This window comes from Salarias fasciatus, chromosome 8, assembly GCF_902148845.1.
Source record: "Salarias fasciatus chromosome 8, fSalaFa1.1, whole genome shotgun sequence".
Lineage (NCBI taxonomy): Eukaryota > Metazoa > Chordata > Actinopteri > Blenniiformes > Blenniidae > Salarias > Salarias fasciatus.
The window spans coordinates 17,587,652-17,602,726 of NC_043752.1; the positions used below are offsets into that span (position 1 = coordinate 17,587,652).

The 15,075-nt window shown below is 44.3% G+C and overlaps 2 protein-coding genes across 2 annotated transcripts; both read left to right on the forward strand.

Annotated features, from left to right (window-relative positions):
* The first annotated feature begins 1,680 nt into the window (after window positions 1–1,680).
* Window positions 1,681–5,017, forward strand: LOC115393345 (uncharacterized). Its single transcript, XM_030098315.1, has 8 exons — window positions 1,681–1,818; window positions 2,463–2,498; window positions 2,603–2,827; window positions 2,914–3,195; window positions 3,274–3,546; window positions 3,629–3,829; window positions 3,949–4,065; window positions 4,154–5,017. Exons 1-8 carry the CDS (start codon window positions 1,782–1,784, stop codon window positions 4,672–4,674), a joined length of 1,692 nt encoding a protein of 563 aa, XP_029954175.1. The 5' UTR covers window positions 1,681–1,781; the 3' UTR covers window positions 4,675–5,017.
* Window positions 5,018–10,573: 5,556 nt separating this feature from the next.
* LOC115393352 (uncharacterized) lies at window positions 10,574–13,203 on the forward strand. Its single transcript, XM_030098328.1, has 8 exons — window positions 10,574–10,691; window positions 11,330–11,365; window positions 11,471–11,695; window positions 11,786–12,067; window positions 12,146–12,418; window positions 12,501–12,701; window positions 12,821–12,937; window positions 13,026–13,203. The coding sequence occupies exons 1-8, from the start codon at window positions 10,655–10,657 to the stop codon at window positions 13,073–13,075; spliced, it is 1,221 nt and encodes a 406-aa protein (XP_029954188.1). The 5' UTR covers window positions 10,574–10,654; the 3' UTR covers window positions 13,076–13,203.
* Window positions 13,204–15,075: the final 1,872 nt, after the last annotated feature.

A 15,075-nucleotide genomic window follows, 5' to 3' on the forward strand; every position in this document is an offset into this window, starting at 1 on the left:
GAGCGACTCGAATGGCTTCTTTTTCATTTCTCATGAAGCATCTCCTGCCCTTTTTCTTTGAAAACCCAAAGATGAACCCATGACCCGTTTCTAAAAACAATTGCAAAACAAGTTTCACAATAACATAAAGCAATCTTCAGGCGTTTTGTTTATGTGGGAGTGTTTTAAGAATTTCAAGAAAATTCCTAGAGAGTACAATGATTTGACAAACGGTCAAGACGCGCCGTACAATCGAGAATCACCAGAGGCCGTTCAGGGCTGAACCGGGCCACACCCTGAATGTAAAGGCTGTGCGCTGCAGAAAACCTGATGCTGAGATGCTCATTGCAGTCAGTGTGTCGAAGCATGCAGCAGTGTAAACACACACTCCTCCTGCAACCTGTCATGTACAAGCAGAAAAAGTCAGTCAGCGTTAAAGTTTCCCTCACACACAGGACACAGCAAAACACACTTTGGAAATGAGGAAGTTCAAGTTGAGCTTTGTGTTTACTCTCTTTTAAAAACGGCTTTAATCGGAGAAACTGTCCATTAGTCAAACAAACTACTCAGGTTATTTAGTTTCTGGGAACTTCGGCCATTCTCATGTAAGGACAAATGAGATGAACTGGGAACCTACTTTGGACCAGGACTTAGTCTTCAACTCCAACATTAAACAGGTCTGCAGGACGGGGATTTTTCACCAGAAGAATATCTAAACTCGGGAATATGTCGACTCAGAATAACGCTGGAAAGTGAATCCATGCATCTGTTCCCTCCTGAGCAGACTATTGTAATCCCCTGTTATCAGGCTGTCTGAACAGTCTTCAGTTTGTTGAAAATGTGAGAGTTAGTCACAGGAAGCAGCACCAACATTAGCTTCTCTTCACTGGATTCTTGTTAAACCCTGAATAGAAATTACAGAATCATTCTTTTAACTTATAAAGTCTAAAGAGCTGTTAGTCCCAAATCACCCAGCAGAACGTAAAATTGGACTTTTAAGGGAAGAACAGCCATTAAAAGCTTTACTTTTAGTTTTTAATTCTTTGTAAAGTCATCATAACAATCGGTGTGGACGGTAAACCTGGCAGTATATTACTTCAGTATACATAATGACTTCCCTGGTTTAGTGGAATCGATCTTTTGAGAAAGCCGAGTCACTTCTCGTTCCAAGAAAAGAGTCAAAGAAACACTCAGTGAACGTCACTTCGGTTGTCTTGCAAGAGGACATGAAGGAGATGTGTGACTGAAGAGAGGAAGCAGGGCCGGCTCCATGTTCACGACAAACCAGCTGCATAGAGCCTCTTCCAAACCTCGTTTACTGCACATCTGCACTTCTTCCATTTTTTGCTGAGTCACAAAGTAAAATCCATTAAACGGGCCTACGGGTTGACTGAGTCAGTGTCTGCTGCTGTACTTTGTTACTTTTCCTGGACAAGTTCAATATGAAAGCTTAACAAAAGATATAAGGCGTAAATAAAGCAGCTGATACTGAGTGGGATGTTTGTACACAGAACTCCAGCACTGCTCAGATGACACTGAGGCGTTGGGAAGGAGGGCGGGCGCCAGAATCAAACACTGCATAGAGCCACTGGGATTGTTGGGCCGACACTGAGAGGAAGCATTACGCGCTGAAGAAAAGCTATATCAAGGGTTTCACTCTCGCAACTTCATGTTGCCGCTGTCACTCTCCGCCTCCAACTTCCCCAACATGCCTCGATAATAGACACTGGCTGCGAGCTTCTGGTGCTCCACTCCTTCTTGCATGAGTTGTTGCGTACTTTGTTTTGGACGAGCGACTTTGGATGATGTTGGGAGGAAAACATCTGGTTCTTCTGGCCGGTAAGACGGACTCACCTCTGCAGGGTTTTATAAACTTACAGCTGAACTTTTAGACTGCAGCACTTCTATTTTTCTTTGACAAAGTGGTTTTAACTGTTCATGTACATTTCAATTCACATAAAAGCATTTTTTTCATAATTATTTAAAGTAAACACCACAGGAGGAGTTTATCAAACCAAATATTTGTGTTTCATCAAATTTGAGTGTGCATGCAACACTGACACAATTCAAATTACAGAATAAAGAAAACTGACAAAAAAGGCACATATAATCTGTATGTTAGAATAAAAATTGTCTTCAAAAATCCATACTTTAATCATGTCTTTGGAAACGACAAACCGTGGACCATATGTAGAATTATCACCATTTTACTTCGATTTTCAACTTTTGAGAAATCAATAATGAGAACAAGATAAAAGATTTAATCAATGGGTAAAACTAATTATCACATTGTTAAAACTATCTTTTTTACTGAGTTTGTTTTAGGTTTAATAGAGATGGATTTAAATAGCAAAACAAGCCTGTTTACTAAAAATAGCGATAAATCAAAAATCAATATTAGAACCTATAATGTTGTTATTGGTGTTCTAGTCGGCCCCATAATGAACTTTGTTGAATTTTAATAATAACCTCTTGTCTTGCAGCGATCACAGTCCTGGTCAAATGTCAGAAGCCAGAAGGTAATTTTAATCCCACCAACTGAAACTCAACGAAACTCAAGACTCTTGAGTTACTTTAGGTGATAACATCTAAATATCTCCATCTTGTTTTCCTGCCTTTTCAGTGTCGATGTCACCCCCGTTAAAGCAGGTCTTCACCGGGGACCTGTTTTATCTGCAGTGTCATGCCAGCGGCAGCCACAACTCAGTGAAGTGGTATATGAACGATGAAGAACAAGCATGGACAAAGAAATCCTGGAAGATTCCGGCTGCCAAACCCCAGAACTCGGGCTCCTATCGATGTGAGGTCAACGGGCAGAGGAGTGACGGTCTGCAAGTCCATGTTCAGGGTGAATATATCACAGAACTCTGAGTTAGAACTCTTTAAAACATTCATCGGTCGTGTTTAAGGTCATGTGATGCGTTTGTGTCTCAGAGTTGCTCCCCACGGCGTCGCTCAGCATCAAGACGGGTCAGCCTGTGGCGCAGAGGCACAGCAGCGTCATCCTGCAGCTCGAACACGAGGACGGCCTGCGGGGCTGGAGCTGCCGCGTCTACAGGGGGGACAAGGTGAACATCATCACCCTGAACCTGGAGGGGGAAAACGATGCCAGTCTGACGTTTCAACCCAGAAGTCTGCTCGAACTCGAGACCACGTTCTGGTGTACAGACGAGAGCGAAGAGAGCAGAAGCAACCAGATCACCGTGAGGACCTCAGGTGGGCCGGCTCTCTGTGACGTCTAGCTCTGCCACGCTGCCAAACTGTATCTATTCAACTTAATGCCTCGCTTTTCAGTAAAGAAGGTGTCTCTGGAAATCTATCATCTGCCTGCTGTCGTCGGACAAGACGTGACTCTGCGGTGTCTCGTCTGGGGCACCAAGCAGATCATCCGCACCGTCTTCTACCGAGGGGACGAAGTGATCGCAGAAGGCAACAGCAACACCATTGAAATCTTGAACATTACAGATTCTAAAGAGGGAAGATACAAGTGTCACGCAACGTTCACATATAAGGCTGGCACTGGTGAGCCTTACCGCGAAACCTCTGATGCTCAAGATCTGCTGACTGGTATTTATGCTTGGTCAACTCTTCACAGTACTATGTTTGATGTATCGGTGAAGTCAGTCTGATCGCTTTCCTTTGGTCTCAGTCAGTGCCAGAGCCGCGGACCTCTCTCCAGACATGTCCTGCTCTTGTCCGCTGTGTCCCAGCGGCATGTCCTATCGGTACTACAGGAAGAACGGCCAGTCGTGGGAACGTCTGGGCCCTGGTCAGACGCCGGAGGAGAGCGGGACGTACCGCTGTCAAGCTGTGTGGAGGGGCAGCAGAACGTTCCTCAGCAGACCTGTCTGTGAGCGCCTGTTTCAGTCCATCATCCCTTTACTCATCACCGTATCACCTGTGACAAGGGCAGTCAACCAAAAGGAAATCTTACTTACTCGAGGAACCTTTCACATGCTTCTGTTTCAGACCTATTGGCTCAGCCCTCGACAGTTTTAATTCCAGTCGTAGTGGTGCTGCTGCTGATTGGGATTGTGATTGGCTGTGTGGCGTTCATCATGTGGTACAGAAGGAGAAGTGCGATGGGTGAGTCATCCGCTCTTGTTCGGCACTTTTGAATTGTGAACCAAAGGCCGTTGCTCTTACGCCGATTCACATTTGGCTCTTTCATTAGGGTCAATCTATGAGGACGTGGCGCTGAGGTCGCCGTGTGAGACCATGCGGGGAGTCCGCGGCAAGGAAGACGAGTACGAAACCCTTCACCCAAACCAGCCGGCCCCGGGGAGCAAAGGCGGCGAATATGAGGCACTGAAGGCAGAGGGGATGAAGGAGGGTGTTTACCACACTCTGAGTATGGAGGGGGCATCGGGAGGGGGGGGCCAGGGTGAAGCATCAAGGGAAAGAGACGCACAGGAAGATCTGAAGGCTGAGAACGTAGCAGATGGTGGGTATGAAGCGCTGAAGAGAGAGGGAATGAAGGAGGGTGTTTACCACACTCTGGGTATGGAGGGGGCATCGGGAGTGGGGGGGCAGGGTAAAGCATCAAGGGAAAGAGACGCACAGGAAGATCTGAAGGCTGAGAACGTAGCAGATGGTGGGTATGAAGCGCTGAAGAAAGAGGGAATGAAGGAGGGGATCTACCACAGTCTCAGTACGGAGGGGGCATCGGGAGAGGAGGGCGACGTGAAGCGCTAGAAGAACATCTAACGATGCACCGATTCCACGTTTTTATCAAATCACACCCGATACCCCAGACTGGAATCGGTACCGGTGCATCCTGAGTCAATGCCACACTCTACAAAAGCATGGGGCAGCAGGAGGAGAGGGACCAGGGTGAGAAGGAAGGACAGAAACAAATGAAAGAACCAAACGGACTGAGCCTTGAAACCACAAAGAAAAACAGACAGTCAGCCCGATGAGCTGCCTCAGTGACAAAACTAGATTACATTCTGATTGGGTCAAAATTAACCAGCTTTGCATCTTTGCAACAGTAATCAGTTACTCACACCCAACCATTCACAAAAAAACTCAGTGTGGTTTGAAAATATTAAACATCATTCTCAAACTAATGCATTTTGCTTTGCAGAAACAAACCTGTAAAATAAATGCATCCTGGGTCAGAAACAAATACATGCTTTACACAAACCAATAAACATATTTCAAAAAAATATCCTTCACAAGTGCAAACTAAAATATTTTCAGTTCAAAACCTATTCTGCCACTACTTTTAGCATGCTCTAACCGCTGTCGTGTGACTTTTGGCACTGACATTCCGCCTTGCAGATTCACAAACTAAGGTAACCACATCCACTCACACACCAGCAAACTTTCTCAGAAATGTTCTGGACAAAAACCTTTTTTATCTTTGCAGCAAAGTGTGTATTTTGAAAATGGAAATAAATATATTTGGGGATTAAAAAAAATACATGTGTATGAGGAAACCCACTAATTTTATATTAATTTAATATCTGATATTTCTTTAATGAGGAGAAATATGAATTCGGACAGAATATCCAGAATAAAACGAGCATAAAACTTAATTAAAAATGTAAGTTAAACAGAAGTGATAATGTTTTAGGTGGGCTTTATATTCATTTGCTTCAATATTATCAATGTATTCTTTACTTCCATCCATCCTGAAAACATGCTTTGTACTATATAAATTGATCCCTCCACATTAAATGCTATCTTTTCTATATATTATAGAGTTTATTCACACTGATTGTATATATTATATATTGTGAAGTTAATGTACAGAGATTCTGAATAGCATTTTTATGCATACTTTTTAAACTTAAAACAATTGCAGACATGAAGTTGACTCATTATTCTGTATTTTGAGATGTGTTTCTGTCTGTCGTCATTAAAATATAAATGCACAGTGCAAAAGCACTTGTCCATCTGTTTGTCTTGTGCAAATATTTCTGCTCCTTTGTGTTGAAATAAATCTTTGTTGCACTTGCTTTCTGTTATTAAATCCATTCATGTTTATTAACAAATTCTGTTTAACGGTTACTCTCGTCAACACATCAAAAACAATAAAAAGGAATGAGATAAAGGTATGTTGAGAAAAGTTAAAGGAACAAAGTTTGGTTGCCTACGTCTTAAAAGAATACTCTGAAGATTTTGGACCCACGCCCTATCCCTATCATTTACAAAGTGAGATAAGCTCATAAATACCTTTTTTGTGTCTGTGTGTCCAGCGGCTGGATCCCAGCTGTTAGCATCGTAGTTAGCTTAGCTCAGCTGCTGGAGGTGAAGAGGAGACAGAGCCGGACTGACGAAAGTGGGCAAAATACTTCTTCCAGTGGTCCAGATGATGGCGTATTAGCACGTGAAGTAAATCCAAATGGTTATAAAATATTTTAAAAGACGTGTTTTCTTTTCAATCTGTTAAAATAACGTTTTGATACACACAGATGTGCACAAGCATAGTGCCTCGCGGAAGGATATACCGGCGCACAGCGACTGAGTCTATGGCTTCTGCTGCTGTGCTCCGGTATATCCTTCCGCGGAGCATTGCGCATGCGTAAAGCAGCACAGAAAAAGAAGTGTAAACAGATTAGAAATGTGAAATGTGAAAATCTTCAAAGCCCAACCATACACAGAAAAATTAAATATAATTTAAATATAAATTTAGGACAGATATAATTAAGTAACAGATATAAATAGCAGACAGAATTAAATATAATTTAAATATTAATGTAAGACAGATATAATTAAATAAATAACATATGCACTGACAGGTATAAATTAAATATAATTTAAATACACATTTAAGACAGACACATATGTACAATATAATAGAAAAATGTGAGAAACAAAAATATATATACACAAGAGTTTCACAGAGCTGAATGGATGATGGATGATTGCATGTGATAAATTAAGGTGAAGATTGTATTGACATCTGGTCGAGTGTGTAGTGTGTTTGGTCTTGCTGGTTGTTGAGTCTGATGGCAGCAGGGAGGAAGGACGTTCGGTAACACTCCTTCACACACCTGGAATGTCTGTCACTCACACAGCTCTCCAAGGCCCTCAGGGTGTCCTGCATGGGGAGGGAGACCCTGTCCAGTACGGATGAAAATATCCTCCTTCCTCCCAGCACCCCCACTGTGTCCAGTGGTCACTCCAGGACAGAGCTTCCTCCTGTCAGCAGCTGAGATGCTGCTGCCCCAGCAGACCACTCCATAGAAAATGGCTGAGGCCAATACAGAGTCATAGAAAGTCTTCAGGAGTGGCCCCTGCACCCCAAAAAGACCTCAGAGTTTGAGGATCTCATGCTGGTTAAGAATGATACCATGCTAAGGGAAGACACCTCCTCAGAATGCTGCTGAAAAGGAGACGCTAAGGCTAAGGCTAAGGCTAAGGCTAAGGGTCAGGGTTAGAGGGAGAAGCATTAGGATGTGGCAGCTCTGTGTCAGTGCTATTCCTGCCTGCACGCAGAAATGTGTAGAGAGAAACCGGGAGAGGAACAGGAACAAGGATTAGTAAAGTGTTAGTGGGGTTAGCATAAGGCATTAAAGCACAAACGCTACAACTGGCATCATGTAACCCTCCAGTTACCGCATGGTCAGCTCTCCACCACAGGCTGTCCTGGGGTCTTGCCAGGTCCACGATGTGTCTGCGATGAAGCGGCGGGCCACTGTGTTAGAGATATTATGATTGGGTTTGTCTTATCTATGATGACAGGAAGTGTCTTGTCCTTTTCCTTGTATTGTCTCCATCCAAAACAGGATGTTGAAACCAATCTTTACCAAGGAAAAATATGTAAGTCCCACCCTTTATCTGTTGAATAAAAGCTGTGAGAAACTGCATTAAGACAGAGGAAAAGAATTGAGCTATATTGAACAAACGGGTTTTCCTCTCTTTGCAAGTAATTTAGACTCTGCCTAAATCATTCTGTGTTCCTTTCCTATTTTGTTTAACTATTTAAGGGAAAGAACCTGACACACTGTGATTTGGGGCAGCAGCATCATCAGGAGCAGGAACATCTTCACGGTTGCCTGGTGGAGGGTGGACTACCTCACACAGGAGCTGATCTCAGGGATTATTCTGTACCATTCCCCCTTCAGACACACCATACACGCACATACACCGAGACTTCAACACATCAGAATGGGATAGTTTGTTAATTGAAGCTTGGAGCAGGAGATAAAAACTGTTTTTATTCTTCGGAAAGTTGCTGAGAGTGTAAAGGAGGGGCTGCACAGTCTGAAGAGACGATGCTATGAAAACAACCCCAACCACAAGCTGCATGTTATCAGCCTGACCTTCAACTCCATTCATTTTCTCGGCGTGAATCCCAATCAACCTGAGCCTGGTGGTCAAAACAGTGCATCAAGAAGCAAGCTGCTAATATGAAAAGAACATTTAACTGTCAACACAAAAAAACATTGGTATTTCATTTTACCACAACAATCAGAACCACAACATCACGGTTTGATCAATATCAGAACCAATGAAACGACAGGTTGAGAGACAGAAAAGTGGACAAAGACTGCAGGGCCTGGGATGCTTCCAGTGCATCTGGAGTCCAGGAAACCTGGAAACATGCAGTCAGAGACCTGTCCAGAGTCAGAGAACTAATGGGACCATAAAAATCACAATAACTTGGAATAAACTGTTGACAGCAGGAACACATTCCCGGGAATGAGACAACCTGTTTCTTGGTGAGCGGTTTTGGTGTGAAATCTGGTGAATCATATGGACTCCCTGTCAGTCAGTACTTCCTCCATCAGTCGGATGAGAATTCAGAGGGACCTGGTGTCCATTTCCCCCTTCCCTCTGCTCCTCTGCAGGGCTCTCCACGCCATCGTCCATGTCCACAGTCCTTACGTGGGAACTACGGACCCAGTGTCCACTCCGTCCACCAGCCTCACCCTGCCATCCTCTGTTCCCTTCAGGGTGGTGCTTGTAGCTTGAGCCCTGAGGAGAGTTGCTTTGGAAGAATGAGGGTGAATGATGGTGCCGGGTTGTTGGTTCCGTTTTCACTTCCATCATTCATCCAGGAGGTAGTGCCCTCCAGCGCCGATGTGTTGGGAGTGTCTGACAGACCGCTCCTTCAGCGGGAAGCTGATGCAGAGGTGGAGTTCGACACTTCAGAGAGGGCGGGAGTAGTATAGAGCAGAGGCCGTGGTGGTTGGATGCATCTTAGTAGGGGAGGAGCCCAGTCGCTCAAACTTCCCCCTGTGGGAACCCAAACCGCTCACTCAGTTCTCTCACACGTCCCACACACTTGGGCCCATAGTTTCTTGACATGTCATTACATATTGGGGTGTCTGGAGGACTCCTCTTTCACAGATCTGTTCCTCACTTTCAGTTGGAACGTCTTCCATCGGCCTTTTCGCCTTTACGGTCCCAGCCAAGACCCGAAGGTGCAAAAGTGCTAAAAATCCCGTCTTTAATCTCAACCACTCTGGGAGCATTAAGTTATTTTATTAGTTTTATGCTGTGTATTTTAGTGACCGGCACTACTTCAGTCACTCACCCTCCAACTAGTCCAACATGGAAAGAACTCAACAGGGGCTTGAATGAGTTTTCCCTAAATTATCCTTCAATTTAAACATTAAACAGGTCTGCAGGACTGGGATTTTTCACCTGAAAAATATTTCTAAACTCGGGAATATGTCGAGTCAGAATGACGCTGGAAAATGAATCCATGCATGTGTTACCTCCTGAGCAGATTGTTGTAATCCCCTGTTATCAGGCTGTCTGAACAGTCTTCAGTTTGTTGAAAATGTGAGAGTTAGTCACAGTAAGCAGCACCAACATCGGCTTCTCTTCACTGGATTCCTGTTAAACCCAGAACAGAATTTAGAGAATCATTCTTTTAACTTATAAAGTCTAAAGAGCTGTTAGTCCCAAATCACCCAGCAGAATGTAAAATTGGACTTTTAAGGGAAGAACAGCCATTAAAAGCTTTACTTTTAGTTTTTAATTCTTTGTAAAGTCATCATAACAATCGGTGTGGATGGCAAACTTGGCAGTATGTTACCGTACTTCAGTATACATAATGACTTCCCTGGTTTCGTGGAATCGATGTTTTGAGAAAGCCGAGTCACTTCTCGTTCCAAGAAAAGAGTCAAAGAAACACTCGGTGAACGTCACTTCGGTTGTCTTGCAAGAGGACATGAAGGAGATGTGTGACTGAAGAGAGGAAGCAGGGCCGGCTCCATGTTCACGACAAACCAGCTGCATAGAGCCTCTTCCAAACCTCCTTTACTGCACATCTGCACTTCTTCCATTTTTTGCTGAGTCACAAAGTAAAATCCATTAAACGGGCCTACTGGTTGACTGAGTCAGTGCCTGCTGCTGTATTTTGTTACTTTTCCTGGACAAGTTCAGTAAATATGAAAGATTTAACAAAAGATATAAGGCGTAAATAAAGCAGCTGATACTGAGTGGGATATTTGTACACAGAACTCCAGCACTGCTCAGATGACACTGAGGCGTTGGGAAGGAGGGCGGGCGCCAGAATCAAACACTGCAGAGAGCCACTGGGATTGTTGGGCCGACACTGAGAGGAAGCATTATGTCACTTACGTCATTATATCATTCTCCGCCTCTATATTTCCCAACATGCCTCGATAATAGAAACTGGCAGCGAGCTTCTGGTGCTCCACTCCTTCTTGCATGAGTTGTTGCGTACTTTGTTTTGGACGAGCGACTTTGGATGATGTTGGGAGGAAAACATCTGGTTCTTCTGGCCGGTAAGACAGACTCAACTCTGGTTTTATAAACTTACAGCTGAACTTTTAGACTGTAGCAGTTCTATTTTTCTTTGTCAAATTGGTTTTAACTGTTCATGTACATTTCACTTCACATAAAAGCATTTTTTTCATAATTATTTAAAGTAAACACCACAGGAGGAGTTTATCAAACCAAGTATTTGTGTTTCATCAAATTTTGAGCGTGCATGCAACACTGATACAATTCAAATTACGCAATAAAGCAAACTCATAAAAAAAAAGGGCACATATAATCTGAATGTTAGAATAAAAACTGTCTTCAAAAATCAAATCATGTCTTTGGAAACGACAAACCGTGGACCATATGTAGAATTCTCACCATGTTAATTTGATCTTCAACTTTTGAGAAATTAATAATGATAACAAGATAAAAGATTTAATCAATGGGTAAAACTAATAATCATATTGTTAAAACTATCTTTTTTACTGAGTTTGTTTTAGGTTTAATAGAGATGGATTTAAATAGCAAAACAAGCCTGTTTACTAACAAAAGCGATAAATCAAAAATCAATATTAGAACCTATAATGTTGTTATTGGTGTTCTATTCGGCCCCATAATGAACTTTGTTGAATTTTAATAATAACCTCTTGTCTTGCAGCGATCACAGTCCTGGTCAAATGTCAGAAGCCAGAAGGTAAATTTTAATCCCACCAACTGAAACTCAACGAAACTCAAGACTCTTGAGTTACTTTAGGTGATAACATCTAAATATCTCCATCTTGTTTTCCTGCCTTTTCAGTGTCGATGTCACCCCCGTTAAAGCAGGTCTTCACCGGGGACCTGTTTTATCTGCAGTGTGACGGCAGCAGCAGCCACAACTCAGTGAAGTGGTATATGAACGATGAAGAACAAACATGGACAAAGAAATTCTGGAAGATTCCAGCTGCCAAACCCCAGAACTCGGGCTCCTATCGATGTGAGGTCAACGGGCAGAGGAGTGACGGTCTGCAAGTCCATGTTCAGGGTGAATAGATCACAAAACTCTGAGTGAGAACTCTTAAAAACATTCATTGGTCGTGTTTAACGTCATTGGTCTGATGCGTTTGTGTCTCAGAGTTGCTCCCCACGGCGTCGCTCAGCATCAAGACGGGTCAGCCTGTGGCGCAGAGGCACAGCAGCGTCATCCTGCAGCTCGAACACGAGGACGGCCTGCGGGGCTGGAGCTGCCGTGTCTACAGGGGGGACAAGGTGAACATCATCCCCCTGAAGCTGGAGGGGGAAAACGACGTCAGTCTGACGTTTCAACCCAGAGGTCTGCTCGAACTCGAGACCACGTTCTGGTGTACAGACCAGAGCGAAGAGAGCAGAAGCAACCAGATCACCGTGAGGACCTCAGGTGGGCCGGCTCTCTGTGACGTCTAGCTCTGCCACACTGCCAAACTGTATCTATTCAACTTAATGCCTCGCTTTTCAGAAAAGAAGGTGTCTCTGGAAATCTATCATCTGCCTGCCGTCGTCGGACAAGACGTGACTCTGCGGTGTCTCGTCTGGGGCACCAAGCAGATCAGCCGCACCCTTTTCTACCGAGGGGACGAAGTGATCGCAGAAGGCAACAGCAACACCATTGAAATCTTGAACATTACAGATTCTAAAGAGGGAAGCTACAAGTGTCAGGCAACGTTCACATATAAGGCTGGCACTGGTGAGCCTTACCGCGAAACCTCGGATGCTCAAGATCTGCTGACTGGTATTTATGCTTGGTCAACTCTTCACAGTACTATGTTTGATGTATCGGTGAAGTCAGTCTGATCGCTTTCCTTCGGTCTCAGTCAGTGCCAGAGCCGCGGACCTCTCTCCAGACATGTCCTGCTCTTGTCCGCTGTGTCCCAGCGGCATGTCCTATCGGTACTACAGGAGGAACGGCCAGTTGTGGGAACGTCTGGGCCCTGGTCAGACGCCGGAGGAGAGCGGGACGTACCGCTGTCAAGCTGTGGGGAGGGGCAGCAGAACGTTCCTCAGCAGACCTGTCTGTGAGCGCCTGTTTCAGTCCATCATTCCTTTACTCATCACCGTATCACCTGTGACAAGGGCAGTCAACCAAAAGGAAATCTTACTTACTCGAGGAACCTTTCACATGCTTCTGTTTCAGACCTATTGGCTCAGTCCTCGACGGTTTTAATTCCAGTCGTTGTCGTGCTGCTGCTGATTGGGACTGTGATTGGCTGTGTGGCGTTCATCGTGTGGTACAGAAGAAGAAGTGCGATGGGTGAGACATCCGCTCTCGTTCGGCACTTTTGCAGCATGAACCGAAGGCCGCTGCTCTCACACCGAGTCACATTTGGCTCTTTCATTAGGGTCAATCAATGAGGATGTGGTGCTGAGGTCGCCGTGTGAGACCATGTGAGGAGGCCGCGGCAAGGAGAACGAGTACGAAACCCTTCACCCAAACCAGCCGACCTCAGGGAGTAAAGGCAGCGAAAATGAGGCACTGAAGGCAGAGGGGATGAAGGAGGGTGTTTACCACACTCCGAGTATGGAGGGGGCATCTGGGGGGTGGGGGGGCTGGGGTGGGGGCATGCAGTGCTAAAGGAACATCTAACCAGTGGTGGGCCGTCAGGGCATGCAAGGCCTTCTCTGCTGGCCTAAAAAGTATCTGAATTACGGACTGATGTCAATTCTATTTTGTCCATGGATACTTAATAAATGATTCCAAACGGTATGTTCCAGTTCCTTTCATAGTTTTCCCGTGGTTGCGCTGCTTCCAGACATGTTTTTTTCATATTAAATCATTTAAGCAATCAGATTTCAGGCATCATCTGTTGCCAGGATCAAAGAAATCTGCCTGAGGCCTTCACTGTCTGTTCCTGATGGCGCAGTAAAGTCAAGTGAAGTGTCAAACAGGCAGTTGCTTCAACTAATTCTTGATATCGGCGTGACGTCACGCACCACGTGATCTTCCTTCGTTACCAGGCCGGAGGGGCAAACAACGTGAAAGGGACCGTAGCGACCGTAAGGGCTTGCACAGTTATTAAAACTTTTAGCGTTCTGTTGTGTTGCAGTACAAGTTAATTATTGGTCACTGGTGCCAGGTATGGCTTACCAGTATCAGGATGGGCTGAAGCCTGAAGCTTTTAGCAAGATATAAGGCAAAGTTTAAAGTGATACTTCAACATTTTGGCAAATTGGCCCATTTAGTGCAATTCCTTAGTCATTTCGAACAGCATACTTACTTTTTTTGTGAGGGCGAGCTGTTGTTTTTTCAGAGGTGAGTCGGGGAAGGTTTTCGGGACGGACACAATGGAAGTGGATGGTATTTTTGTTCCCCCTCGTCAAACTCATCAAATACACAATCCAACAACCCCAAAACACTTTGGTGGACACGTTATAATCCGCACGTTCACCACGCTGTGGAACACCAACAAATAATATTGTAGCGTTACGACACTGAAGCAAATACTAGGAACTACTTTTTCTTTTGAAATCACTACGCCCAGACGCCATGTTTAGTAAGTAGTTCCATCTTAGCAATCTTCGCATAAATAACTCAATCTGGTAATTTTGCATTAATATTTCACAGCGTAGTGAATGTGCGGATTATAACGTGGACTGGATTTGTGTCCATACAAGCACACAGCTGGCTCCTGGCTAAATAATCCAAAACAATGGCCTCGTCTGGGGTACCCAGATGTGAACCACTACCTCATCAAAAGCTCTGGGTAAGTACAAATGTTGCTATAAAAGGTGTTTATTTAAAAAAATCTATTTGACGAACGCAGTTTGATTAAAATGAGGACGCTAACAAGCTCGCGTTAGCTCGCCTGCCAGCGCTTGTTTGTTACCACACTTAAAGGAACAGGCTCATATCCTCACGCCAGACTGTCTCTCCATGGGCAGAGATACTTGGGGAAACACGTATCTCTTTATGTCTTTATATGTGTGTAATACATAAAGTCAGTCCTGCATGCTAGGCTAACAGGCTAACAGGCTCAGCTCACATCCACCCATATAGTCTAGAAATGGAAATGGCAGCTCTAAACTTTCCTTTCTTACCTGTTACAAAGTGTGCAGAACAAACATATGTGTAGTCCGATTTAGCCACAGTTTTCCTGGTGTTTTGCTGTCGGAGGTTCTGTTTATAACAGCCGCTTTCTCCTCCTCTCTGGTTCAGTAGCCTCGCTTGGTATCATATAAAAGGACAAGTGAGGCTGTCGAACTACATTGTTGGTGCAATTTAACGCACAACAATTCACCATCTTTTATATATCTATATCTCTCAATCTGTAACAAATACTGAGCAAGAACAAACCACAGAAACCCTTCGCTTGCAGCACTGTCTGTGATTGTTTGCCCCCTCACACTGGTTGCTAACGACTGCGCATACCCGAATGTGCTTAGTTCCCCGGA